This window comes from Onychostruthus taczanowskii, unplaced genomic scaffold (assembly GCF_017590055.1).
Source record: "Onychostruthus taczanowskii isolate IOZ18803 unplaced genomic scaffold, ASM1759005v1 scaffold75, whole genome shotgun sequence".
In the NCBI taxonomy this organism is placed as follows: Eukaryota; Metazoa; Chordata; class Aves; order Passeriformes; family Passeridae; genus Onychostruthus; species Onychostruthus taczanowskii.
The window spans coordinates 3509524-3537206 of NW_024505339.1; the positions used below are offsets into that span (position 1 = coordinate 3509524).

Here is a 27683-nt window from a genome sequence, read left to right on the forward strand (position 1 = left end):
AAAACTGAATACAGTTTCTGTCTTCAAATTTCAGAGTGCATTAGGAGCTGATAATACGGTTGCAACCTACCCTGATTTTTCACCTCGGCGAATTCTTTATTGTATTCCTCCAGAGTTTCCCTAAGCTTCTGGTTTTCTGTTTCAATATCGTGCATGCGTTGAACCTTCAGCTGAAGCTGCTGTCCTAAATCCAAGGCTGGAACCGGATCTGGAAAAGAAACAGTAAAATAAAATGTAACAGGAACACTTCTATAACACATGCAGTTCAGAGCGCAAGTGTCCTTTTTTCTGCATTTTGGTGCCCATCTTTGGGCAGGGCCCTTCTTTGAGTTGTTAGACCTGTACATTCCTCACATCATATATCCTGCAAACTTAAAAAAACTAGAAATATTTCATTCTATCTATGTTCTCTTTAAATACAGAGCCAGGCTGAGAGGCTGGGGGTGTTCAGCCAGGAGAAGAAAAAGCTCTGGGGAGACCTTAAAGCCCCCTCCAGTGCCTCAAAGGGGCTCCAAGAGAGCTGGAGAGGGACTTGGGACAAGGACCTGGAGTGAAAGGACAAGGGGGAATGGCTTCCCGCTGACAGACAGCTGGAGAGATGAGATATTGGGGAAAAAATCTTGGCTATGAGGGTGCTGAGGTCCCAGCACAACTTGTCCTGGTTGTAGCTGCCCCTGGATCCCTGGAAGTGTCCAAGGCCAGGCTGGACAGGGCTTTGAGAAGTCTGGGCTGGTGGAAGGTGTCCCTGCCCATGGCAGGGCGTGGAACCAAACCATTCTGTGATTCCATGAAATTTGGACACAGCTTCTTCATCCTGGCACTAATCACCAGGACAGTCATGATATAAAGGCACGTGAGAGTTTTAAGCTTCACATTTTTTATTGCAAAATGAGAAATTTTGGGTGAAAAGCAATCAAACTGCACAGCTCACTGACAGCTACTGTCCCTCACAGGCCTCTGCTTATGTAGGAGTGAATTTCTGAAGCAAACTGCGCCCTCCTGCACAGCAGAGCTCAAACAGGTTCTGTGACCAAGGAGATCTGAGTGGTACTTTTTCTAATTGACAGATCAATAACAATCAGAAACGTTGTGTGGATGTAATCAATTCCATGAACCTTGGGTTTGGATCTCTCTTTCTCTTACACTTCAATCAAAAGTCCTCTCAGTATCAATTCTCTGATATTCATCCCCTTCTGGTAAAGAGAGTTCTCAGCACACACCTGACATGTGCATGTGTGATTTATTCTGGGACTTCTTCCCAGTCAGGATAGGAAAACTCTGGAGTGTGATGGACTTATAAAAGATTATTGAATATATTTCTGCTATGGGCGCCAGCATCTCTTGTGAAATGGCTGCAGATTTAGTCTCCTGTTGAGGAATGCTAAACACCAAACTCAGTGGATCAACAACAGTATATATTAGGGAGTTCACTTAATTTTCAACCACCACAGTCATTAATTTTTCAGACCACCCTCAGTTCCAGTCTCTGGAAACACATAATAAGTCTATTGTACCTCTGTTAACACATTAAGCATGAGCCTGTGTGTTTTTTCAATATGCCAGCGTTGTTGCATAGTTTATAAAAGAATAGCACTGGGTTATGTTGAACTCAGAGACATTCTAAGTAGCAGCCTGCTGCATTTTGTTACTTGGGTTCTTCAACAGCTTATGGCATTACCCTGTTCATAATACAAAATCTAGGTTGCTTGTCATCTGTTCTCTGTACATACATAGTTTATGACTACATAGCTTTTTCATTTATGCTTTTTAGGCCAAATACTTTTCGTTATTATTATCTGTATTAAAATATTTATAATAAATCAAACTTAAAATGTTATTGTGGCAGAGACAGGGGGGTACAGGTAAGGAATTAAATAGAGAGCTGAAGTGGCAGCAGTAGCACGAGCTGAAGGCTCTGCAGTATTTATGGATGGTCCTATTACGGTGTGGGCTGTCACAACATCCCCCTGCTCCCATGGAGGTCCCTGACCTTCCTCTGCAAGGAGCGTTTTGTCACACTCCTGCAGCTCAGCATCCCCCAAAGAGCCAGCCCGGGACATTCATCTGCTGAGCACAAAGAAAGGCCGGATTGTCTCGCTCTGGCCACGTCTGAGATTGTTACAGAAACCACGAATCCTATCGGGCCCGGGATCTTAAGCTTCAGCTGTGGGTATTTCTATGAAATAGTGCCACGATGAAAGAGACTGAACTTGACAAAATTGTGAGTGCACTTTCCCCCACCCTCATTTTAACATTGTAAAAAGCCAGGACATGCACAAGAAGTATTTTGCTCCTAATACACAGGGCTTTTTATATTGAAATCAGCAAAGAATTAAAAGACAAAAATAACATGGGCATTATAAAGTGAATAATGACTAAATCTTTAGTCAAATTTGCAATCCCTGAGAAGCTTTGTGTACAAAATGAAAATGCTTGCAATCTCATAATTATTCATCAGGACATGTATATTTAATTTAGCTCTATTAAAGGTTAATGTTCAAGTAGCAAAACAGCGGCAGAACAAACAAAATGTAAAAAAAGTCTCTGTGCATTAAACTTCAAACTTCACTAGAGCCTATTTGAAGGACTAATGGCCTGCAGCCACCAAATACTGCTGGAGGACATGTAAAAAAAACCCCATGGGTGAAGCACCTCTTAGACTTAATTTTTATAAACTGCATTAAAGAAAACTAATCGTTGTACGACAATAAAATGACCAACCAAGACATTTCGGGCAGAGAGAAAAATAGTTTCTCATGGCAAGCTCCCACATGCTCTTTTAGCTTGAAAAGCCTAAAAACCTGTTATTTCTGGAGTATTTATAAACACCAATTAACCTGAAACAAGTATAAACCTTAGAGTCACAATGGCTTTTTTCCTACCTGAGTGGAGCGGATTAAAAATAAATAAAAATACTCTCCTTTTCCCAACACATGCATGCATGGAAAAGCATACCTTTTTATATTAACCAGGTTTGCAAAGTATGTTTCATGTCATTTAACAGGAGGTCACTGAATTTTTAAACAAGCAATGGACCAAAACTTTCGATTCATTACACAAACAACAGGCATGCACGGCTCAAAAAAAATCAACTGGACCTGGCTTACGGAGAGAGGCAGCAAAGGAAATGCCCTTTCTGTGGTCTGTAAGAGAGAAAAATCACCTCGCTGAACACTGAAATATGGAAACCTCATCATACATTATCGCCTTGCTTTGAATTTTCTCTTGTGAAATTCCCGAATCCCTGCTGGGCACAGGATAAATTTAAAAAAAGAGAAAGTTAATAAAAGGGATCTGATCATCTAGAACTTGAAGAAGCGTTTTGCAAGTTCATTACTGCCCAAGAGTAGATTGAGTTGTCTATTTTTAAGCTAAATTTAGTGCATTTTTTCCTCCTGCTTCCTATTCTGCTCATTTTTCCTAATCCACTTGTTGCACGCCATACCCACAGAGAAGCCCCCTGCATCCTGAGCTTGCAGGCAGCCCAGCACATCTGGATCCGATCCCTGACGAGGTTTCCTCCACGCCACCACAGCAGAAACAGAAAGCGCTGCATTTCCAACCCTGCAGAGCCCGTTCCTGCCTCTCCTTCCCCAGGACTGCAGAGCTCTGGGCACATCCCTGCTCGCTGCTGGGACACATCTCACTGTCCCCACACAGAGGAGCTTCTGTCCCCACGAAGGAGGAGGATGGACACGTCTCAGTGGACACAGACACGAAAACAATTAACGTTACAAATGCGAAGTGATTTTTATAGCAGTTAATTCTTCACATCAAACGAGCTGGTGCGACACAGACAGAGCAACACCTCTCAGGCTGTTCTCACACCACGCACATGCCCTGATAATGAATCTTTTTTCAACAGCAGGGCAAGGGAGTTTTTTTTTTTTTTTTTTTGCTGCTTTTTAGGTATGTAAAGTACTGACTTCACAAAAAATTTTTACAGAAACACTAAGATTGCTTTTGACCGAGCTACTCATTACACGAGGCAGCCCCTCAGCTTCCTGGGTGCAGCTTTGAGTGTCACAATGTAAGAAAGATTTAAAGCTGTTAGTGTCCAAAGGAGGGACAGCAGACGGTCAGGAAGGGTCAGGAGGGACCGCAAAAGGAGCGGCTGAGGGGCTTGGTTTGATCAGCTGGAGGAGACTGAGGGCAGACTCACTGGGGTCTGCAGTTCTGATCTCAGCTCTGTGACCAGGGAGAGCAGGAGGGAACGGCTGGAGCTGTGTATGGGGAGGTTCAGGTTGGAGATCAAGGGAAGGTTCTGCCCCCGAGGGTGCCGGGCACTGCCCAGGCTCTGCAGGGAATGGGCATGGCCCGAGGCTCTCAGAGCTCCAGAGAGTTTGGACAATGCTCCAGGGATGCCCAGGGTGGGATAATTGGGGCCACCTGGACTGATGATCCTCGTGGGTCGCTTCCAGCCCAGGATATTCTATGCCTCCACAATCCAACCTCCACCCCACATCGCTCAGCCCAAAGCCAGCCTCAATCCCCGAGTTACAACAGGGCCATGGCTGACAGCCTGAACTTCCCGAGTGAATTTTGTTGAAGAACCCCCTTTCCTCCCTCATCCGGGGGGCTGGGAGAAGGCACGGCTCTCAGTGCCAGCAATCCCAACCCCTGTTTACACCGCGGGTTGCCCTCCCCGATCATTACGGCCAAAATGACCACGGCTGCCCCCGTGCCCCTCGCCCGCTGACATCCCACTCCCGCCCGCCTTCCTTTTCGCCAGGGCACTCTGGGCTAATGTAATCATACGATTACATAATTAACCCAGCTGTCTCATTAAGAAAATCAACTGGAATTCAGGGCATAATTAGTCATACAGCAATTAGCATGCTGATGAGCAACTGATGAAAAGCTGTCTCGATATAGAGTATGCTGGGACCACCCTTGTTATTTAAGGAGAGGGGGGAAAAGCCCACCTCAGCTCATGGAAAAGGAGCTCCTGCGGGACAGGGAATGTTTAAAGTTTATGTTTAACCCTTCGGCCGTGGCTATTGCTGCCGTGAGGGGTGAGGAGCCCCGACAACAACGAGGGGCTGATGGCGGGGTTTGCCAAACGGAGTGGAAAAACTGTGTCATTGTTTAAATGTACAATTTGCAGCGCGCAGGGCCAGATTACCCTCTCTCCCCACATATATTTATAGAAATATATATATATATTTAACCCCAGGGCTGCGTAGCGCTGCTGGGCGGGAGCAGACCCGAGGAACGGGCTCCGACAGCCCCGCCGGGAGGGAACACCGGGACACCTGAGGGACTGCCCGGACCCCCGGAGGAACGGCCGGAGGTACAGCCCGGAGCCCCGGAGGTGCTGCCCAGTCCCCGGGAGGGAACGCAGAGACCCCCAAAGGGGCTGTCCGAACCCCCAAGGGGACTGTCCGAACCTCCGAGGTGCTGTCCGGACCCAGAGTGACCGCCCGGACCCCGGAGGAACCCCCGGGACCCCCGGCCGGCCCCGGCCCGGAGCGCGCGGGGAGAGCGGCAAAGCCCGGCCTGGATCGCAGCGCGGGCGGATCGGGCGGCGGCCGCGGGCGCCGGTGCGGTGCCGGGGGGCTCCTCACACGCTGGAGAATCACCACAAACGGGGTTTTCCCGTGCGGTGAGACCCCCACGGATGGGCCAGGGGCTGCAAGAGAGCACAGCGTTCTGCTCTGCGCTGCATGATGTTTGTTCTCGGCTTATTCGCTAAATACATTCATAGAAATCACAGAATCAGAATGGTTTGGGTTGGAAGGGACCTTAAAGCTCATCTCGTTCCATCACCTGCTATGGGCAGGGGCACCTTCCTCTAGACCAGAATGCTCTAAGCTCTGTCCAGCCTGGCCTTGGACACTTCCAGGATCAGGGGCAGCCACGGCTTCTCTGTGCCAGGGCCTCCCCACCCTCACACGGAACAATTCCTTCCTAATATCTAAATTAAACCTCTTCTCTTTTCCTTTGAATCTATTCCTTTGGTATCATAACATGGAGCTCCTAAAGAGCCTCTTCCAAAACAAAGGACTTGCCTTTTAATAACCCCCCCTCCTCCCTCTTCATTTACAGGCCTGTAACACTGGAAACGATAAGAAAGCAAGTTATGAAACAGTGCCAGAACTACAGGGGCAATTAATAATTTATATCGCTGGAAATGTGTTTCCTAAGGTTGGGATCTAAAAATAATTCAAGGAAGGCAATGCGTCTCTTTCAGCGCGACTGAATTTCTGTTGCCCAAACCTCACTGTAAGCAAAGCTCTTGGTGATCACTCACCAGAAACGCCCACACGAAACGATAAGGGAGGGGAAAAAAATAATAATCCTCCTAAAACACAACTTTACTAACGCGATTTAACTTTTTCAAAGAGCCAGGAGTTCAGCCCCGCTGTCACAATACTTCGGTCATGAAGCAAAGGAAGTTTTTTTCCCCGTTCCTAAATGCAACGCTGCTCTTTGGAGGGAGTGCTCCTGCTGGAGAAGGATCCCTGCATTACAGACACGGAAGCTCCACGAGCTTCTGATGCAGTAACTGCTTTTGTGGGAGACTGCGTGTCTGAAAATTATCTGAAAATATGTTTTAGAAAAAATAATAATTACATTGTAGCTTTTGAATATTCAAACACCTCACAGCATACTTAATTAATTCATTAATTATTCCCCAGAAATTTCAGGGGTAAATTGAAATAGCCTAGAGAGACTGAGACAAAGATTTCATGGAATAAATGATAGCTTTGCTCCTGTTCCCCTATGACTCTGGTAGCCCAGGGACAGAAGAGTTATAGCCATAATTCCATCTGAAACAAAGCTCATCATCTCTCCAACTCCTCACTTCATAAAAACCATGAAAAGGTTCTACCTTCAATCAAGAATTACACATATTTTCTTACTCTCCCATCCCACAGGGCTGGGATCTGTGACTTCCTTTTATTTTTTCCCACTTTTTAACAGCATTCTCCTCACCCTCCGGATGTCAGAGCGTTCTGTGCTGGCTGAAACGGGGAATTCAAAGTGCCCACAAGAGGGTGAGGGACTCTCATTTTCCTTACCAGTAAAAGAAGGGGAAAAAAAAAAAAGGAAAAATAAAACTCGAATCCCAAATTGTGCCGACCTCTGGAAGGAGCAAAGCCAGACTGATGGGACCCCCCTGCGAGGGGACGGGGGAGCGGCAGCAGACCGGCGCCTTTCCTCCCCATTAATCACGGCACGAGTTCCCCAAAGCTTGCAGGGTTAAATGAAACAGCACGGGATGGTGTGCAGGCAATGTGACCACAACCATACTGATCCCTCCCAGAGTGTGCTCCTTACATCTTGTGGGCAATTATTTAAAAACATCCTTTATTTATCTCCCAGCTCGGGAATGGTTACTGCCAGAAAGATGCCCCAGATTGAGATGCGTCACTATCCCAGAGTAAAAAAAAATCACGTAAGGCAGAGTAAATGATCGACACTCCTTCACGAACTGCACTGCAGTTCCCTCTATTTTCAAAGGAGTAACCAAAGTGAATCCTCAGAAAAGTTTTAAATATTAAACGTGGGGTTTGCATAATAGGTAGGGCAGTATTTGATGGCGCTTTGTCAGCTGAAAAATAACCTAATGAGTTACAAGAGAAGCCACTGCAACTGAAAAGGCTCCAATTTGATTGTTAATGTTCTAGTAATGGGCCAGGACACTGGAATTTCTGCTCATTCTTTGAGCTCTGTGCAAAGGACAGTTACAGAAAAACATTTGTACTTCAAGTTTCGCTTCTCCTACTTCGAGATTATAAAAGAAAAAAAGAGCCTTCTACTATGTTTGAAGGCATTTCTGCTATATTCATCCCTTCCTTCTCCTAAAAGCTTCTGAACAGACTTAGCAATAAACCCTCCGAAAGCTGGGGTTTATTCTAATTCCAGTTCACATTCCTGCAACCGAGAAAGGGAAAGTGCAATACTCTCCTTCCCTAGCACGCTCTGCCTTTTGCTCCAGTCACGGGCCTTGGGGCTGCTCTAAATCTCTCCCTGCAGCAACACCTTCCGAAGGGCTGCGGTGACACCCTGCAGGTGAACACAGCCCCTTCCCGCAGGGATATCTGCTGGGATATCTCCTTCTACCGAATGTTCTTCCTGCTCCTATTCACTGCATCCTTCCCCTTATCTGCACCTCCCCTCTTCCTTCCGTGCCTCCAGCCTACCAAGTAAAATAGGGCTTGACAACCACACAATAAATTTTTTAAACTGAATGCTTTAGGGATATTTCTTCCCCTGAATATTTATTCCGGCTTTTACAAAGGAATTTATCCAATTATTAATTCAACGAGAAAAACTAGAGAAAAAAGTATGTGATCAGACAAGCCCAACTTCAAACCGCGTATTCAGGTAACAGAAATATTTTCAGTTATTTTGACATGGGTTTCAAAACAGAAGGATAAAGTGAATGAGTTCTAAAGATGGGAACTGGCCAGCACTTTGTGCTCCATCTGAAAATAGCTGTGTAACACTAACAGTGCTGCCCTACCAGCGTGCACTCACCCTGCTCACATCCCAAACTGCACGTTGTGCTGTCGCTCGGAATTGCAGCCCCACGGGGAAGGAGGCTGAAGTGATTACGAGCTACTTGTACATTCCTCAGCACTGGACTGCCAAGGCTGGAGCAGCATCCCAGGTGATCCGGGATATTGTGGAAAATCAAACGGTGGCAGCTCTGCCCCTCTGAGAACTCCGCTCAAATCTCCCCTCTGCAGCTGGGGCTTTAAGGTGTCCCTCGCACTCCCACTCGGGCACCCTTGCAGATTTGCAGAACAGTATGGGGACAATCACTAAATTTCTACAGTCTGTAGTTTTTTACACTACAGACTTGGCTTCCAGATTTTCCCGTTTGTGCAACTCCTTTTTTTTACCTGTTCTAAACACGCAGGTGAAAGCGTCACGGATTTTGGCTTCACTTTTTGATGGGATCCACTCACAGGCTAAATCACTGCCTGCAGTCACAGGGGTTTATGGCTTTTCACTCTTTCAAGTATTAACGATGCTCAATTTTCTGCTTAATTTTATCAGATTTTCAAGTGTGTTTAGAAAGACACCCGACTAATATGTTTGAGGGGTGTCTGTGCCACTTCTGTGTCCGTGAGCAAGTTCAGTTTGCTTCCTTTCCCCCTGAGAGTACTCACTGTAATATTGTTTTCCTTTCCCTCTAAGGTTGAGAAAAGGCACGTTATGAATATGCATTTCCCTTGTACAGTCTGGGGCAGCAAAACCATAAACTTGTTCATTTTATGGGTCTGTCCTTTGTTTTATTCCAACATATTTTATTGGGAAAGGGGTGACAGTTTTGACATGTATTATTAACAAATGAGGAACTGCCTAAAATTTTTCACACTGCAATGATACCAAACATTTCTCAAAAATGGTCTGTGCTGTTCAGCCTCGATGTACCACAAACTCAGGGTTTACTATGACCTGATCTTGCTCTTTAGACAGTTTTGCCAACCAATTAACCATTACTCAGACAAGAGTACTCTAATATTAACTTTTTCAAACTCCTTTGTGTATTCCACTTTGGGATGTGCTTAAACAGTCCCTCAGAGTGAACCTCTTTTCCCTCACCTCTTAATTACCCCCTACATTTACATTCACTCAGCTCTCCCTACAGACAGAAAAGGCTGGGGGTACCCAGGCTGAAATTTTAGCACATCATGAGTCATGTGGGTCTGTCAAAATCTTTATTATACAGACTTTCTTACCAGGGCTGGCATTAACCTTTCTGCTTAACATTACGCTTTCCCAAAAAATCCAAACACATCACAGGGTGTACATAAACACAACAACTTCATACACATTTATCAACTCCAACATAAGCAGCAGATAATTTTTCTGGGGGAAAAAACCCCCAACGAAATCCAAAATCAAACCTCTTTTTCTCTTGCATCACCTTTAACCTCAGGACATTGATCAAATACACTTCAAATGAAATTTTCTCACAGCCCAAACAGCAGTGCAAGTCTGGAGAGGGTAGTGAGTTGTAAATAATCAAAAGGCAAAGGCTGATAAATGGCTGATTATTTGCAAACACTGCAAATAATTTTCATTTCTGCCTTTAGAAGTAATTCCCTCACGCTTATTTAGTGCTTTACCGATCATTTACTCAAAAAGAACTTTGTGTTTTCTCAGGTAAAGCATTCCTTGGAAAAAGAACGCCGTGTGCAGGGCAGCTGGGATTTGCAAGGCTGAACTGGGGTTGTGTGTAGACTAAAATACAACACGTAGTGAGAGGTGTGTGGAGAACTCCTTTGGAAGGAGTCTGCTCCTCCCTCAAACCCCTTTGTGAGACACAGCCCCTACGGCTGGGTGTGCAATTTATGATGGCAAGGAGCAAGGGAAAGATAAAATTTCCACTTCAGCCATCTTTCACTGTTATTGCTTTTGATTGTTTTGACAGGGCACATTAAAAAAAAAAAATCTTATTTTTACTTTCTCTGTTTTTTGTTATACTTCCCTTCGATAGCAGGTCCTCTGAGCTAAAACCCACAGCACACACATTATATAGCACCCAATCTGATCACAGCACAGAGCTGGGAAGAGTCTCCAATAAAACCACACGCACATCCCCTTTTACACCCCGAGAGTTGTTTCGTTTCCTGACCAATTTTCTCATTCCCATTAAGGAGAAACAAAACCCATTTCTGGCTCAGCCCTGGAAGGCAGCACAGCCCCTCCAAACCACGAGCAAACAGTTTGCATTAACCTTCCCTCACTCTCAAATGTCCATATGCTGTAAAACCTCTGTGTTTTCCTGTTCTACAGACTGAACCCAACTGGGTTTAATTGTGCCACATCCAGAGAGAAGAGTTTGTGTTTAAAGGCAGAATTGTTTCTTTGCCTACACAGGAGCAACAGTGAGACAAAATACTGAGCAAATCCAGCATGGCACTGGGCTGTAACTGCAATGATCCATTGCAGAAAAACACTCTATTAACCAATTTATTCAGACACTGACACCTGGCATTCACTTGGTCTCCACGTTTGAACTTTTACTTGAAAATTACACCAAAGTTTTGTTTTAAAAAATAGAACACTATTCCTTCTTGAAATAAAAATATTTAGCATTTTCAATGCTTATTATTTTTCCTTTAAAGATTTAGCAGAACAAAAATAAAAAAAAGAATTTTGAATATACTGTTTCTGCAAGGCAACATCATTCCTCCAAACACACAGCAAGGCTCCAATTTCACTATAAGTGCTTGCAAGATTAAGACCCTAAAAGCCAAGGGTGTTAACATAATACACTTATTTTATAAAACTGGAGACAAAGGAATCTTGAACAGATGGAAGAAGGCTTCCTCAAAACACAGACCCAACCTCCCTTTACTTCAAAATAAATATATTCACATTATTTTTAAAGGTAAGTTGTGACAACCTTGTTGATTAGTGCAATTCATGTGGCAGGATTCACTTTTCCCTTGCTCTCTACTGCATACTGAAAATAAGGCAATTAAATGAGAAAATTAATTCCATTAATTAAAAATATTCAGTCTCAAGCAAGACAGAACGATCTGAGCTGTATAAATGTACATAAACCAAAATGTTTTCCTTGACATGTGCTTTCCTTTAAGAAGGATAAATTTTGCAGCACAGAGCAATGATAATGCTATTTTAACAGCATCATAAAGCTGGAGAGAGATATATAAAAGGTCTGTTTTATCTTTTAAAGAGAAACCCCCTGATGTACATAGAAAAATTTACAAGTAAAATACCACCCTTCCCACGAATTCCTTACTGGTGAGCCTGAGTGAAAACTCTGGGCAGGTCAGGAAAGAAAATGATTAAACTTTGCTGAATCCATAAAGCACTGTAGCTGGAGTTTCAATACAGATCATTTTATAGTAAAATTAAAATAGAAGCCCTTTTTAATTATATAAAGTGTGCACATTATTACTGAGGAGAGAAATACACGCTTTCCTCAAGAACCATAAAATTGGCTGCTGGGAATTAGACTTCAGCTGCAATTATTATATGGTCCTATAAAGGATATTGAAAGTCTGATAAAATTGCACCCTTGTCATGTAACAGCGATGCTTAATGCTAAATAACCACTCTGCAGCATTCCAGGCATAGCTTCCCCCAAACATCATCCTCCCTTCTCACACCAAAAGGAAAACACAGCAGCATTGGGCAGCTAAAAGTGTACCTAAATATTTGAAATACCAAATGAACAGGTCAAAAGATATGTAAAGCCACAGGGAGGCAAAGCAACACATGTGATAAATGAACACTGATGGCTGTTTATAAAGGAGAGCTCTCCATGGATACCCACCCAACCCTCCATGGACACTGCCCAGCCCTCCATGGATACTGCCCAACCTAGCAGACTACACAGGATGAGAAGGGAAAAAAAAGAGCAACACAATGAAGCAGAGTGACAAAGACCAGTGCCATACATTCCTAATGGCTGCTTTCCTTCTCCTTGCAGAGTGTGTTGTAAACTGTGAGTATTTGTTACGCCTGCACGCAGCTACAGGAGACTGACAGGACTTCTCCTGGAGAACCTGGAATTTACTTTTACCTCAGACCTCTAGGTAAGAGCATGGGCCTAAAACCTGGAGATATTTCTCATCCCACAGACTCCAATGCACTCCCATCTCAGCCAGGCTGAAGATTTTATGTATATTAGGAAAATCAAAGAAATATTTCTGTGACAGGTGACATAAGGCATGCGCAGAGGATGGCGGGGCAAGAGAGAGGCTGTGGGGTGTAGGAGCAGGGCTGTAAATTTTGCTCCTGCAAATGAAAGAAAAAAGAAAATTCTTTCTCCTACAAAGAAAGTCCTGACAAAGTCCCTCACCATTTCATATAAATCCTGGTGGGTGGGATATAAATGCTACCTTCTCCTCAAGGCTTGGTCTGATCTGCTGCTCAGATCCCAGCACCTGTGATGTGCCAGGCTTCAGCAAGAAGCCTCTGCACAAGAGCACACCAAGGATCCCACACAGCTCTTGTTTGACACCACTTCTCAGTGGTGAAAAAAGCCAGACTGTTCCAAATCAAACCTACTCAGCTTCCTACCAAATGATGGCAGGAAGCTGCAGCGAGTGTTCGTGTGGAGATGGAGGGGCTGCAGTGCCTCTCCCCAGCGCTCATGCTGGACTCCCAGGCTGCAGATATGTTGGGAATGTTTCCATGGAGGGGCTTCTTTCCAAGCCAGAGCTCTGGGTGCCCATTCCAGGCCCACGCTGCTCCTGCCAGGCAAACTGCTCGTGACAGTCGGGATCCTCTCCGAGTTATCCATGAGTTATCCACTCCTCCCATGGCATGAGGTGGGCAAAGGGAGCTGTTCTGTGCTCAGCAGAACGTTACTGAGAGTCTGAGCAGGAAATAAGTGAAGAAAACTCACAGACCACAGCTGACTAAGCTAAAAACAACATTTCCACGGCAGTTGTGGCCCAGGAGAGTGTGGCGAGTCCCTGCATCCCTACAGGGGGACTGGGCACTGGGCACTGCTCAACTATGAATGGGAGAGCATAAAAATTACATTTGTTAGCTCAGACTGCATCTGAAAACACTGACCTTTCAACCAGTTAATCATTAAACTGAAACATTAAAAATTTAATTTTTACTTGAAGCATGCATGAAATGTGCTCCTTAAACAGTAAAACTAATAAAGGCCAGGGTGCTGTGAAGCTTTAAAAGTATTTAAAAGTATTAATTACACCTCAAAACCCCTCTTGAGGTATTTTGAATATTATATAGATACACAATGTTAATGTTTTATAAAACTATAAAATGGTCATGTGCCAACAGCTCAGTCAGGCCCAAATGTGGCAGTGGAGACTTGGGCTCCTCACCCCCTCTCAGCTGTGGGTACAGCTGCAAAAAGAAAAATTTGTTCAGGCAGTTATTTATTTACCACTGGGGAAAACAAAAAAAATCAACTCCCAAAATGTAAAAAGAAATGAACTGAAACCAAATGCCAAACAAAGAAAGTTCGTATGCCAAACAAAAGGGAAGTTGAAAACACATACAATAAAGGCCTTTGAATAAAATTTATGATCACACTTACACTGCAGAGAACTGAAATTTGGTAGTGATTTACTTTTCAGTAAGGCTTTTTCTTTTGTTTTTCTTGGAAGGCATGAAAAGTTTTCTGTATCCTTTAAAAGTACAAATACTGCTTTTTCTTGGTGAACTTCGAGATGCTTTTTTTTGTTGTTAAAATTGTCTGAACCCTCTAATGAACAAAATACTGAAGATCACAGAGTATCATAATAATATAAATTAATAGAAACATTGACATGTAGATGCAATGAGAAGTCCTGAAATGTGCCACATTACAGTTCTCTCCATTAGAAACAATACAGGAGTCTGTCAGTTCCAGAACAAAGCCATTGCTCTATTTACCTTACTAAAGGTAGGGAGAATGCCCAGTAGCATTCACACAAACATGAACCATTAGTTTCTCAGAATAAGGGAATAATTAGCTTACCTGGAACATCAATTAATCTCTTATAAACATTCAAGAAGGCTGCCTCTGCTTCTTTGCTTCGTTTACCCAATGCATCAATCTAAAAGGGGAGATGAGAAAAGAAGCTTTAAGACTTGTTCCAATAAAACACTCAGAGCTATAAATATAAATTAATAATTTCATGTAAAACTAGTAAGTAAATAAAAAGTGAACCCAGCTCTCCTGTGTACAGCTCCTATAGAAGCAGTCTTAAAAGACTGTTCCTGCTACATTTGTACTGAATATAAAGTCCATTTTTCAGCCCAATAACAAGCATCAATATTTTCATGACCACTCCTGCCTGTTGTGATTCTTTACTTTAAATCTTTACAAAAAGCCTGGTACTTGCCAGGCAGATTCTCTCCTCAACAACTGTTTTCCTTTACCACTTATTGAGATCTAGCACAGCAAACGGAACTGCGGCCACTTCTGATGTCCCACTCTGCCTTTACTGTGGTAAATAGATTTTTCTATTATTTCCAATAAGCCCGTGAGGAGATGGAAAAATGCACTCATTGAGCACCCTGTGATACTTAAGACTAAATAACTGTGAATCTTCTACATGCAAAGAAGTTTTCTAATACAGCTCAGGCAGTCTGCACTCCTGAGCTCCTCTGACCAGCTTCTCCTTGTGCTCTGTAACACACACAATACTCATCTAAGACTTTATTTTTATCATTTTATTATTTTCCCCCTACATCTGTATTTTCATCTAAAACTCCATTGTACAAAGAAAGGCAGCTTAGTGGCTCCAGGAATAAAATACCTATTCCACAGCAACTTTTTTTTGTAAACATGTATTTTCCTATTGTAGTAGAAAGCAGAGGATCTTCTGTTGCTTCATATTGACAATAAACAACCAAACTGACTCAGGATCAGATCCAGTGAATTAATACTCCAAAGCAGAGGGACAGAAAGGGAAACAGGAAAGCCTGACACAGCTCTGTGGCAGCTTACCCAAATCAGGAAACCAAAGGCATGGAGATTATCGTTCCCATATTTTAATAAAAGGCAAGGAAGGATCTGAAGAACTGCGGATACAAAGGCCTGATATCAATTCTTCTGTGTATTTGAAAGGCAGTGAATATTATGGAACCATTTAAAGGTGTGGACGTCACCACGGCCTAAAAAAAGGAAGGCCCTGTCTGAAAAACGTCCTTGAATTCTTTCTCTACATTATTGATTCATAGATAAGGCAGAAACAATGGCCAGAGTTTACTGTATCTGTATTTCAGGATATTTTATTCTGCAGGAGGGGGATTTGCAGCACTGGGAAGCGTGTGACCAAGCCAGGGCTTTGCCAGCACTCGGGCTCGGGAAGCTCCGGGTGCCCGGGAGAGGAAGAGGAGGGGAGATAAAGCAGGAGGGTGCTGCAGGGTCAGTCCTGGTGCCACTTGTGTTTACTTTGTCCTGAAACGCCTCTGTGAGGAGAAGGGAAAGATGTGGGAAGGGAGAGGGGGGCAATCCTACGACGTGGATGATTAAATAATGCAGGAGTCGGAGCGCAGCGCGGGACAGCGCGCGGCTGGTGCGGATCAGCCTCACGGCTGGAAAGGGACTGGTCGGGATCATGACGGGCAGGATCAAGGCCACACAACCAAAGGACAGTCGTAGAAATCACACAGAAGCACAATGCACAAGGTACAAGCCAAGAAAAGGCTTGGAGGGGAGGAGGGGGTCAAGGAGGGAAATAAGGACACGGGCAGCGGCCGTGCAGCGTTTGGCAGCAACAGCGAGGAAATCTTGGGAGATACGGTGAGAGGCTGGGAAGAGACAAGTTCTGGCAACACAATACAAGGCTGTACTTAAAGAAATAAACCAAATTCCTATTCCACTTACATCCCCCCAGGATCTGCATTAATTTATGGAGCTGGGTGGAGGTGTGGTGTAACTGACACCTGACCTATTTAGAGCTCATCAAAGGGTATTGGAAAAGTGATAAATGAGCATCAGATGTTACAGTGATGGAGGATGTGGAGAGCAGATATAAATTCTCCAGAAGAGCTGGCCATGCTGCTCTTTCAGGGTTTATCAAGAAAGACCACAGAAAGGCACTGGAATCTCCCAGGGCATCCGACCTGCCACGGAGCAAGGGATTGATGGTCGTGAATAACCCACTTAATAATCTGAATTTGAGCAGTCACAGATGGACTGATGCTCATTAGGGAAGGAGAACAGAAGCAATTCGGAGGGAACATTTTCACACGAGAAGAAGCTGAAATGAGCCTGTGGAACGAAGTGCCAAAGGCAGGGAGGCTGGGATGTGTAAATCCATGCTGGGGAGTGTCAGGCACCGCTCAGGGATGGGGTGAGAAGGAAGGGGCACCACCAGGGACACTTGTGCAGTTGAGCTGTTTCATGGGTGCACAGAGACTCTCTGAAGGCCAAAGCACACCATATGTTACACTTCTGGACTTCAACGTTCCCACATACAATTTTCTCTCGCTGCTGCTAGGCAGAGAGCAGCCAAATTTAAATTACTATTATTAAATACAATTAGCATTACAGCACTGATTCTGTACTGTATTTTGAAAAATTCATTTGCCCCTTTTATGAAAAGCAAAGCACTTAAAATGCTTCCATTTCTGGGAAATAACAGGATGGATTTGTTTTCCTATTACAGTTTTTCCACATTTTAATAAAGAGCATTTGTACTTTTATTCTCTCTAAGTATTATAGAAGGTATGGTTTATTTGCTCCTTACCAGTTATAGAGTGATGGAAATATAAACCAGATTTGAAACAACATCTTGCAAGGAGATCAGAGACTTTCCAAAGGAAGCAGTTTGTAAATCACAGGTATTTTACACCTTTTTTCGCCCTCAGATTCAAAACCAGAATTCCAAACAATCCCACTAGGCAGAAATATGGTTTTATGTTTTAGTTGTTAAAAAAATAAATCAACCTGTCTGGTTTAAAGTTTTACTAAAAATGAGCACTGCAACTATTTTATATCTTAAAATAAAATGTAGAAAAAGCACCATGACAACTTTAACTGGAATAAAAAAATAATTAGGCATGCCAGCACCCAGGTGCATAAGGAAATAAGGAAATATGGGAGGAAAAAGACATCAAAAATAGCAAAATATAAATGAAGTCCAGAGAGAGAGGAAACAGAACACTGAAATGACATGGAAATATTTGGAAGTTCACTGAAAATTTTTCTAATTAAAGTAAAATTGTTTTAGGAGCCAACAAGGCTGAGCTGCAATCAGCTCACATTAAAAACGTTGAACTACATTATAAAACTCCTGCTGAACATTTTTATTTGACTCTAAAAACTTCAGGGACCCTGAAAGAAGTCAACTTATAATTACACTCGCGTTGTCTTGACACGAGCTTAGCTCCAAATCTTAATTTATCTAAACCAGGCCCCATTATGTCTTCTCTGAGCAAAAAGAAACAACAGTGACCTCTGTATTCCCCACCACCCCCATAAACATATGTTCACTTTTAAGTTTTGGCATCCTATTTGTCTTGATAATACCACTGGTGCTGCAGTGAGATAACAGAACTGAGACACCAGGAATCCTCCCTGCTCAGCACAGCCTTCATCTCCCTCTTCATCCCTAAAACATCACCACAGCTACATGGAGGAGCTGCAGCCAGACTGGGCTGAGACCAGTCCTCCCTTTTTCCACCTTGTTTTTGCAGGTCAGGTGTTCTCCTGAGCTGATGCTCAGGGTACCAAGGTCACCCTGGAGATTGAGTGTCTCCCCTTCCCCTCCAGCATCATCTCCTTCCAACCTGCCATGAAGATCTCCATGGTCTGATCCCACTCTCCCTTTGCAGTCTGACACTGCTGGCTTGCTCCCCCAAAAACATGGACAGCCTACTTAAGGAGTACTTGGTCCCAGTCTCATACCCACTGCACCTGGAATCAAAATATCATCAATGATATTTTTATCACAGATTTATCTCCACATTTACATGAGCAGCACAAATCTGGCACCTAGGCCAGGGAAGGTGCTGAACTCAGATTTATCTGAATGTTGTCTCTTTCAGCTACGTCCAGCCAAGTTCAGAAGGACAGAAGCAAAGCCTGTGGCTTTAGTTTGGGATCTGTCAGTTTTTGTGCAGTAGGAGATTTCAGCATTAGTTCAAGTCTGATCTTTAGTGCCCCACAATCTCCTGAGCACGGCTCTGCAGGGCTGGGATGCTCTGGGCTGTATGAATGTGGTATCACCTCATGGTGAACTGCAGTCAGACTGAAGGATGCACATCTCTGCTCCTGAATTGAAAGATGGAACAGGATGATGAAGCTCTCTGCAAGGAAGCTGGACTGGAAGCCAGATGCCAGCACATCCTGCACTGACACTTGAATTCTGTGCACTGAGGGGTATCAGCACTTTAACACATCTCTGAGCACCAGTCTGGCACATGTGCTGCTCCTCTTGGACCCACCTGGATCATTCAGCACAGCTGCAATGTTGGGATGCTGCACTCAGCACCCCAAAGACAGCTCCTCTGGGAGGGTTCCCAGTGCTGGCTGTCTCTGGCATTACCAAAGCACTGGTGATTTACTCTCAGTGCCACAAACACAAGTGTTCACACAACTGTGCTAAATACCAACCTTGCAGTCCCAGCTCTTCCACTTATCCACTAGTTCTCCACTTTAGTTCCCACTCTTGTAAACCACCTTAACACGTCTTTTACTGTCCTGCACACAATTTGGAACTAATTTATCAAGTAAAAATAAATTATTTAAAAGAGAAGTTATTTTTCTGTTCTGATTTTTAATAAATGGATGCTTTAAGGAGACACCCATCCCTTTTCCCTTACACGTCTTCTATGGTATTGTTTTGCATCACGAAGTTTTTCCATTTGTCTTCCATTATTACAAGTTACCAAAACACCATTAAGAACCATGTTTCACATGTGAAACAAAGGGAAAAGCACGAGAACAACTCATTAAAGCACCACTCTTTTAAGCCATACTGTATTCTTGAATAACTGCCTTGGAATCAAATGGTGGCTATAGCAGGAATATTAATGCATCAGTCTTGCTTTGAAGCCTTTAAATACAGTTGGCTTGATTTCTCTTAATACCAAGAGATATCTACATTAATAAATAAATTAATAAAAGTAACATTGTAATTTACAAATTAATGAAAACTTATTCACCATCCCTGTTAACTTATTTTGCCACTGACAAAAGAAAAAGTAAAAAACTCTTATTTTTAGTTTTGTTGCAATTAAAACAGTTTTGAAGCAAAATTATAAAGAAATTATTTCTGTGCAGTTGCTTAAGGCATATGGCGTGGATTTTAGCTGGGCTATAAATTCTTTAACAGAATTAAGGACTTCACAGTAAATCCAACACCAATCTGTTTAACAAAGCTGCTTGGGTTGGGACACAGGTACCAGGAAAGAGCCTGGGAAGGGCATGCCTGCCTCACCAACTTGTTGGTTTAACCTCAAGTTAAGCAGAGAGCTTTAGGAAGGACTCAAACACCTCAACTTTTCAATTCTCTTCCCTCCACTGTGAAACAGCTGCAACCTTGAACCCTTAAAACTCCTCTTCCTTTCATGCCCAGATAAATCCTGATTTTCCCAGACAAACAACGCTGCCATCCCCTCAGGAATGTTCTCACAGGATAGCTTCTTGCTGCTTTTCCAATCTTTGATCTTCCTCCCCAGTAAAACAGCCCAGCCCAACATGTGCCTGCAGATATTGACAGCAGAGCCACAGCTCTGATTAAATCCTGTTTGCCACCCTGCCTTTGGATCAGCAGCTGTGCTGTCCCTGCTGGACCTCTCCTGGAGCCTTGGATAACCCACCTGCCTCCCTCCTCACCTCTCTGCATTTCAGAGCAGGTTTCCCAGCTCCTGCTCTCACCCAGCTCCCAACCCCTCCGTGGGGCAGGCAGGGAGCAGCCCTGCTCCCTCCTCCTCCTCCTGATGAAGTGTGATTCAGCTCAGTGGCTCAGTGAAAAACTGAGGAAGCAGAGGAAGAATTTATTTTCCATTGTGCTGGCAAACTGAACTGACTCATGCTGTGCATTTGCTGGGCTCAGCACGAGGGAGGAGGTGGGGACCCAGAGCTGGGGCAAGGACACCCCATGGCACGGGTCCCTCACCTGCACAGATCAGCAGGAATAGCATGAAAATAGTGACAAGGAATGGATGGCACAAGGGGGCTCAGAGTGCCAAATGTTACCAAAAATCTCTTTTATCAATCGATCTTCACAGTATGAAAGTGGATTAACTTTGTTCATGTCTATATTAGTTCATTTTATACACTCTGATGTAATGACAGGTTACAATTTTCCTGGAGGCTTTGGTGTTTTTTCATGCTCAAGTAAAACAAATCAAAGGACAGCCTGGTCCTGGAAATAAGGACTTTGCTCATGGAAGGGTAAAGGATACTCCTGAACACCAAGCTAATGCCAACATCCCAGCCCCTCTGTCACTTTATTCAAACCCTCACAGTGTTTTCTGGTGTCTCAAACCAGTAACTGCAGCAAGACTGACCCCAGGGATGCCTGGATCCTATTTCTGTGGAAATAGGGCTGATTTGCAATATTTTACTCCAATTAGTAAGTGTGGGTGCTAGTAATTAGTCAAATTGTGTTGTACCTGAATTTTAAGGGGTGCAAAAATCTTGTGTGAAACCAGAATTGGGGTGTCCCAATTTGGCTGCACAATGAATAATTATTTACTTTTGTAATTCTACATTTCGCATCCCAGCCTCTCTCCTCAAATCAGCACAGGCCAGTGGTGAATTTTCTTAATGCCAAAAAGGTAAAACAAAGAGGTGACCTTTGAACAGGGGACACATCCTTCCCCCAAAACTGAAGGAACATCTTTCTAGTGAATAAATCAGTGAATCATTTGTTCTATCACCAAAGAAGGAGATGTCAGAGCTTGCCAGTTCTGATCCTCGAGGTTCTGTGAGAGCACAAGGATGGAGAACAACTCTGGCCATGCCAGCCCAGCCATGTTTGGGAAATGGGGCAGGGAGGAAGGGGAGAAAGCCAGGACAGAGCAGCCTGGGCTACCCCACATCACCCCCAGCTCCCCAGCAGCAGGAGCCATGTGTACGGTGAGTGGGTGCCCTTACCTGCCCATGCACCTCTCCTCCAGGCTCTGAGCAGTGACCTGGAACCCACAATCACTCCTCTCCCTCATGGATGATCCAAACTTCTGTTTAGTTATTTTAAAAAAATTAGGTCAGAGGAATCTGTGCAAGAAGGAGCTCATTAACCACCTTTGTGCAACAAATACCAAGATGCACCCTTTTCCTGGTGTTTTCTACTGAGCTCACCCTCTTGCTTCTCTTTTTTGATAAAGCAAGACCAGAAGACACCAGCTTGTATCGAGCCTCACAGTAACTCTGTAATAAACAGAGGTAATTCTGTACTTGGAGAAACAGGGACTCAGCAGAATACCTCACCCAGCCCAGCCCTCCCATCCCCATTCCTTCCAGCACACTTCAAGCTCTCTTTTTTTCTCCTGAGGATGAGAAGACACTCCTGACCCTGTGAGCTGCACCAGGGCTGCCTGTCGGAATCCTGAATAAACTGAATTTCCCACCACTGTTCCTGTTGCCCCGAGCGCGTGGCAGCAGCACAGACAGCCCACCAGCTGCCAACAGGAATTTCAGCACTTTGTCAATTATGTAAAAATAAGAGGATTTGGGCTGATCCTCCCCAAAGTTACCCTGGTAGTCTCTGCTGTCTTGGTACAACTTGCCTGCTATTTGGAGAGGAACCTGCAAGAGCTTTGGGGAAGGTGCACAGCGCCTGTCGCTGCCTCTGGCGGGACGTGTAAGGTTTGGGACTCTGCCTGTTATCCCCACAGCTGAGAGCTCTCCCAGGAAGGAAAAGGGGATTATTAATATTGATATACATATATTGAGATAAAGGAAAAGGATTTTATTGATATAATAGGAGAGGCTCTGTATTTACAGTCTCTGCAGTTCTGTCCCTCCCCTGCAGGTCAGTGTCTCCTCTTGGGGATGCTTTTGGCCCTGCAGCAGCCACCCCATGTGCTCAGCAGGGAGGGCTCATCTGCCCCTGAGATGCTGGAGTATATTTAAATCACCTTCCTCAGGAAAGATGTTGTTTAAACTGCAATCAAGCCAGCCAAAAATAAATAAATAATCATTTACACACTTCTGTAAACAAAGAAATGAAAGCACTGTGGAGCTGCCGTTACCCCAAGAGCAGGTCACGACCTCTTCCTGCTTTGGGGAACGGAACTGAGATGAAAAGTGGACTTTAAAAGAGAATTAACTGCCAAAAACATTCACTTTTGGTAAATAGAGGGTTTTGATGAGACTTCCATTGGAAAGCAGGGAGGCTCTGGGCCCAAACACGAGTGTTGGATTTTGATGTATGCTGTTGACTTCCCCAACACAGAGCAATTTGTAATAGCTTTGCCACGCTGTTGTTTTCAAAGCTCCTGCTACATCACAAGCATTTATTTCTGACCACAAAATTACATTTATTCAACAGAAAGCAGCTCAGGGTCTTTAAGAGGTTAACTTCTGGAGTGCTTGGCTGCTCTCCAGCCTCCCTACGAGCATCAGTGCTAACGCAAGGCACACAACAGCACCCAGGCTGGCCGTGATTAATAGAGTGCTGAACACGCTGCTTTCCACATACACACACTTTTCATTCCCTTGCTTCCATAGATCATGGACTTATCCTCAAAATATCTGACTGAAATTGAATTTGGCTTCTCTCTCAACCGTTCATTTCCTATGTTATGCAAGGTTATATCCTTTTCTGCATGAGCAGAACCAAACCAGCTGCAGCTTTTGAGAAGAAAATGTGTTTTCAATTATGAAGTTGGCCTGAATATTGAACCACAGTTCTACTGCTGCTCTAATTGAGCCATCATGGAGTGAATGTACAGGAAAGAAATTGTATTAATTAGGTTTGGAAATTTAACATAAGGAAATTAAAGGGGGTAAAATAGAAAAAAATATGAGTATCAACTCAGGAATAGTCTCTCAAAATGCAGAAGGAACGTAGGTCTGAAGTGGTTTAGGCACACACATTATTAGAGTACTCCTTCAAAGACATGATTAGTAGTTCCAGCACATCAAACTGATTTTCAGCTTCTGTTGTCTGCATATGGAAAATTATTAAATTACTGACTGACCAAATTAATAGTTTAAAGAGCAATTCAGCTGAGTGGGGAGCCAGAGTGGTCTCATCAGAATGGCAATACCCTTAAAAGTACTTGCTCTGGGAGAAGAATATGAGAAATGGCTTTCACAGACATCAAGTCCAGCACGTTGTTTTGGAGTCTCTGCCTTAGAGGGTTCTCCAAATGAGGGATTACTGCATTACTGTTGGACAGTGCTCTTATGCCACATGAAAAGAATGCTAATGACCTCAGGAAATCCTTTCCCAGCCTTAAAATATCTGTCTGATGACTTCACAAATACAGATTCCAACATTAGACTTCCATACCACAACTTCAGCTCTGCAAATTAACATAGCCCAAGAACATCCCTTCTTTTTGCTGCCTTTTTTTTTTTATCCCAGATTTCATGCACAAATATCCATCCACTGATGTACCCATGGTAAAGCACAGTGACCTACCCAAAACACAGCTTATTCAGACAGATGATGGCAGGGATGCCTTGCTAATTATATATAATAATCATGTCATGATTGCATGGTGAAGCTCTTTAACCTTTCCTGATTCTGTCCTGTATTTAGCCCAGCACAGGGAGAGCAAACCATTAATAAGTTGCATCCTCAAGTTAATGGCAAGGAAAAGGAAAAGCAAGACAGTGATTTAAGATCAAAATGACAGGAATTTTACACTTCTGAAATTAATGACTTTTAACTGTCTTGCTCACAATAGCCTATTTACACCACCCAGACCTTAAATCTTCCAGGGAAGGCAGAAAAGTTACCCACAGATTTCAAAAGAACAGTACCATCAGCTCTGAAGCAGACACAACACTCTGTTAAATTAGAAAACTGCCTTCAAATTTCCATTAAGATCCTAAATAAGGAAAAAGTACTATAATAAAACTATTCTCCAGTGATGAATTAATAGGAGCTCATGCTGAACTAGGAATGCATCTGAAAATTTGTAGTATGCTAAATTCCATTTCATAGTGCTTTTACTTTAACTCTTATCATAAAAAACCCAGTTATTTAATGCACTGAGATCTATTAAAAAAAAGTTATTTCCAAGTACTAATGGAAACTGAATATTTGATAACTGGAACAGTTGTTGTCTGAATGAATGAGATAAATAACTAAGGAATACAGAATGTTCTGCTTTGTCCGGTATTTATAAATTCATATGATATAAAGGGAAAATACTGGGGGGAAGTAACATTCCATGCTTAAACTGAAGAGAAAAATTGGCTAAAGTGACCTGTGGGTTTGTTTAAAAAAGCCAACTGGCCCCAGGTTTACCAGCAGCTCCCATAAATCGTGTTTGGGAGGGGACATAAATACCTGAGCTTAACTTCCCCTCTCTCCAAGTCACGTCAGGCTCACCCAGGCACAGTTCAAGGACAGTTTAAGTCAACCTGAGCTGACACATTTGTGCTGCTCCTGCCCCTGGCTTTGCTCTCCTGGCCTCTCCCCTGCGCTGAGCTGCTGCTCTGAACCCACCTGGTGGGAAACTAAGCCAGCAAAAAGAGGGAAAAAACCCCAACTTTGTGCTGAACGTGGGCTCACAGCAGAAGAAGTGCTGAGGAAGGGCAGGAGTGGGGAGCAGGAACACAGCAATATCCATGCAAAGCTGCTTAAACACCTGGGCTTATCAGGGAGCTGCCTCCATCCTCTGATCTGTGGCCCTCCCTAGAGCCCAGAGCCCCGTGGACAGTTCAGCCCACATGGGATTGGCAAAACACCATTTCCTTTCTGACGTGGAGTCTAGTTTATTATTCCATGCCAAAAGCACCTAATTCTGTCTAAGAGCAGAGTCTGAGCAAAGGATGAAGCAGCAGCAGCAGCGGGGGGTGGAGACAGGAGTCAGAGGCAAAAATGAGGTGGAGACTGTCCCACAGGGAAATGGAGAATCTGCACCAAGCAAGAACCTTCTTCCTCAGTCCTGAGTGAGCAGCTGGTGGTGCCCCAAAGTTCCAAACTCCCACCCACCATGCCTGTGGAGGCTGCTCCTACAGCATTCCCTGCTCCTGCTCCAGGACACTCACTCTCCAGCAGAAGGGGCCCTAAAGAACATTTACTCCCACTTCTCCACTTACCTCTGTTTTATTTATTTACTGCTGTTGATCTTTAAAAAAAAAAAAACAACAAAAAAAAAAAAAAAAAAAAAAAAAAACAAACCCAAAATCATAGAATCATTGAAAGGTTTGGGTGGGAAGGGACCTTAAAGCCCATCCTGTTCCAGCTCCCTTGCCATGTGCACCTTCCACTAGAGCAGGTTACTCAGAGCCCCATCCATCCTGGCCTTGAACACTTCCAGGGACAAATCTGGGGCTGAAAACTGATGTCTGTGTAGTAAAACAGGGGAACCTCTTGCCCTATTCCTCCTCCCTGCTCACATCCCATCCCACAGGTACTGTGTGAGCAAAAGGTCCCTCTGCCAGCTCCTCACAGGACATTAAATATCACCTGACAGGTAATAAATTATTGCCAGGCAGTCCCAGGGGGCTGCTGAGGTCAGTGTCTGTTCCCAGCAGTGTTGCTCCTGAGCCTCTCAACGGACAGGAATTGAGGCATCTCCTGTGGATTTGAAATGGAGAGACGCCTATTTGCTCAACAAAACTTGTTTTTGAGATACCCAGAGCAGATATCTCCTGATGTTTTAGAAAGTCAGCCTTAACAACAACCAGAAACCAGATCTATATCCTGAACAATCAAATATAACTCAACAGAACAGGCTCATCTCCTTGGTATTTTGATTTGTCTCCAAAACAAGATACAGTAATTACATCTATAATCAAATACCATAATTCACAGTTTAATGTGGTGCATTTATGTAGTCAATCATGATTAGTTCAGGTTTTTTAGGTTTCTGAAACCCTGTCTCGATTAGGGAGACTGGAATCACCAGCTCAGAGATTCAGCAGCACAATCTTTTAATGTATTTGTGCTTCATTTACGTAACAGGGGATTACAGCAACAAATTTTACTCTGGTGAGGTTGAATTTATACCAAAATAAACTTCACTTTTATATCAGTGAAGCAAAACTATAGGAGAGGAGTGTTTGTGAGCCATGCCAAGGTAATAGGGAGCTGTCTCCACCAGGGAAGATCTAATGGAAGAATCTCCTTCACTGTAGCCAAATTTAAATTTATGCTTTTTACTTGATCCTCAGACATTCCCTTCATTAAAGAACAGTGCTGAAAGCACACATGCACTTTTCAGTCAGTGCATTGCAAGCTTGAAACTGAAGTGAAAAGGTTCCAAGAGCACTGCAATGCACTCGGAGCAATTTTAAAGTGTAAATTTCCATTGGCAAACGGACTCACGCAAGTCATTCTTTGTTCTCACAAATGTCTGTTGGATATATCAAGGACAAAGTTATCCTGTTTATTTATTTATTTCTAGCAATACTTAGGAAATCGGGTTGTAAAACAAAAAGTACCATGCTGCTTTTAAATGAGGGATTATTGCCTAGCTGGGACACAGATTTAGGACGTGGAGGTGATCAGGACTGCAAGCCTCACTAAGGGGAGCTGTGCGCTCAAATCCCTACCCTGCAAACATGCTCCTGAACTTCCCTGTGCTGATGGAACTGCCACAATCTAAAGTCAGTGAACAACTCATAGGCTGAGGAAGTGCTGGAACAGAAGTCTTGAGGGGCAGAGCTGTGCAATGTGTGTCAGTGTGAGCTCAAGCCTCCATCCAGCACCCCACGCAGGCACGGAGCTTTACAAGGACAAATGTAATTTCACCCTCCCTCCCTGATGCTTTCTGAGCAGCAGAACCACGGCTCCCATCTGGCCACAGCCAAAATGGAAAACTCCCTAATTGGCCCAGCTGCCTTTGCCTGTAGAAACCCTTCAGAATAACAACAGTTGGCTTTTAAACTCCTGAGCACTCTGCTCGTGTGTTCTGGGTGAGTGCTGTGAGGAGAAACCCAAGTGGGAGCCAGCAGCGGGGCTGGAGCCTCTGCAGCCTCTCACACAAAGCCCTGCCAACCCACGGTTTTCCATCAGCCCTCTGGAATACAATGTTTTACAGCTGAAAAGCTTTGCAGGGAGAACAATTTGCAGTATTCTCGTGTTTTATGAGGGCACTACACTGCATTCATTAACAGCTCAAGCTGTAGGGTCAGTGAG

General features: G+C 43.8%; 1 protein-coding gene across 6 annotated transcripts in view; it reads right to left on the minus strand.

Annotated features, from left to right (window-relative positions):
* Positions 1-27683, minus strand: part of CUX1 (cut like homeobox 1) — a 267150-nt gene that overhangs the window by 133227 nt on the left and 106240 nt on the right. For all 6 annotated transcript variants that reach the window (XM_041423197.1, XM_041423196.1, XM_041423199.1 and 3 more), the window contains exons 4-5: positions 14435-14513; positions 71-208 (exon numbers count right to left, since the gene is read on the minus strand). In XM_041423197.1, the coding sequence (XP_041279131.1) occupies positions 71-208; positions 14435-14513 (217 nt within the window). The remainder of the gene's footprint in view (positions 1-70; positions 209-14434; positions 14514-27683) is intronic.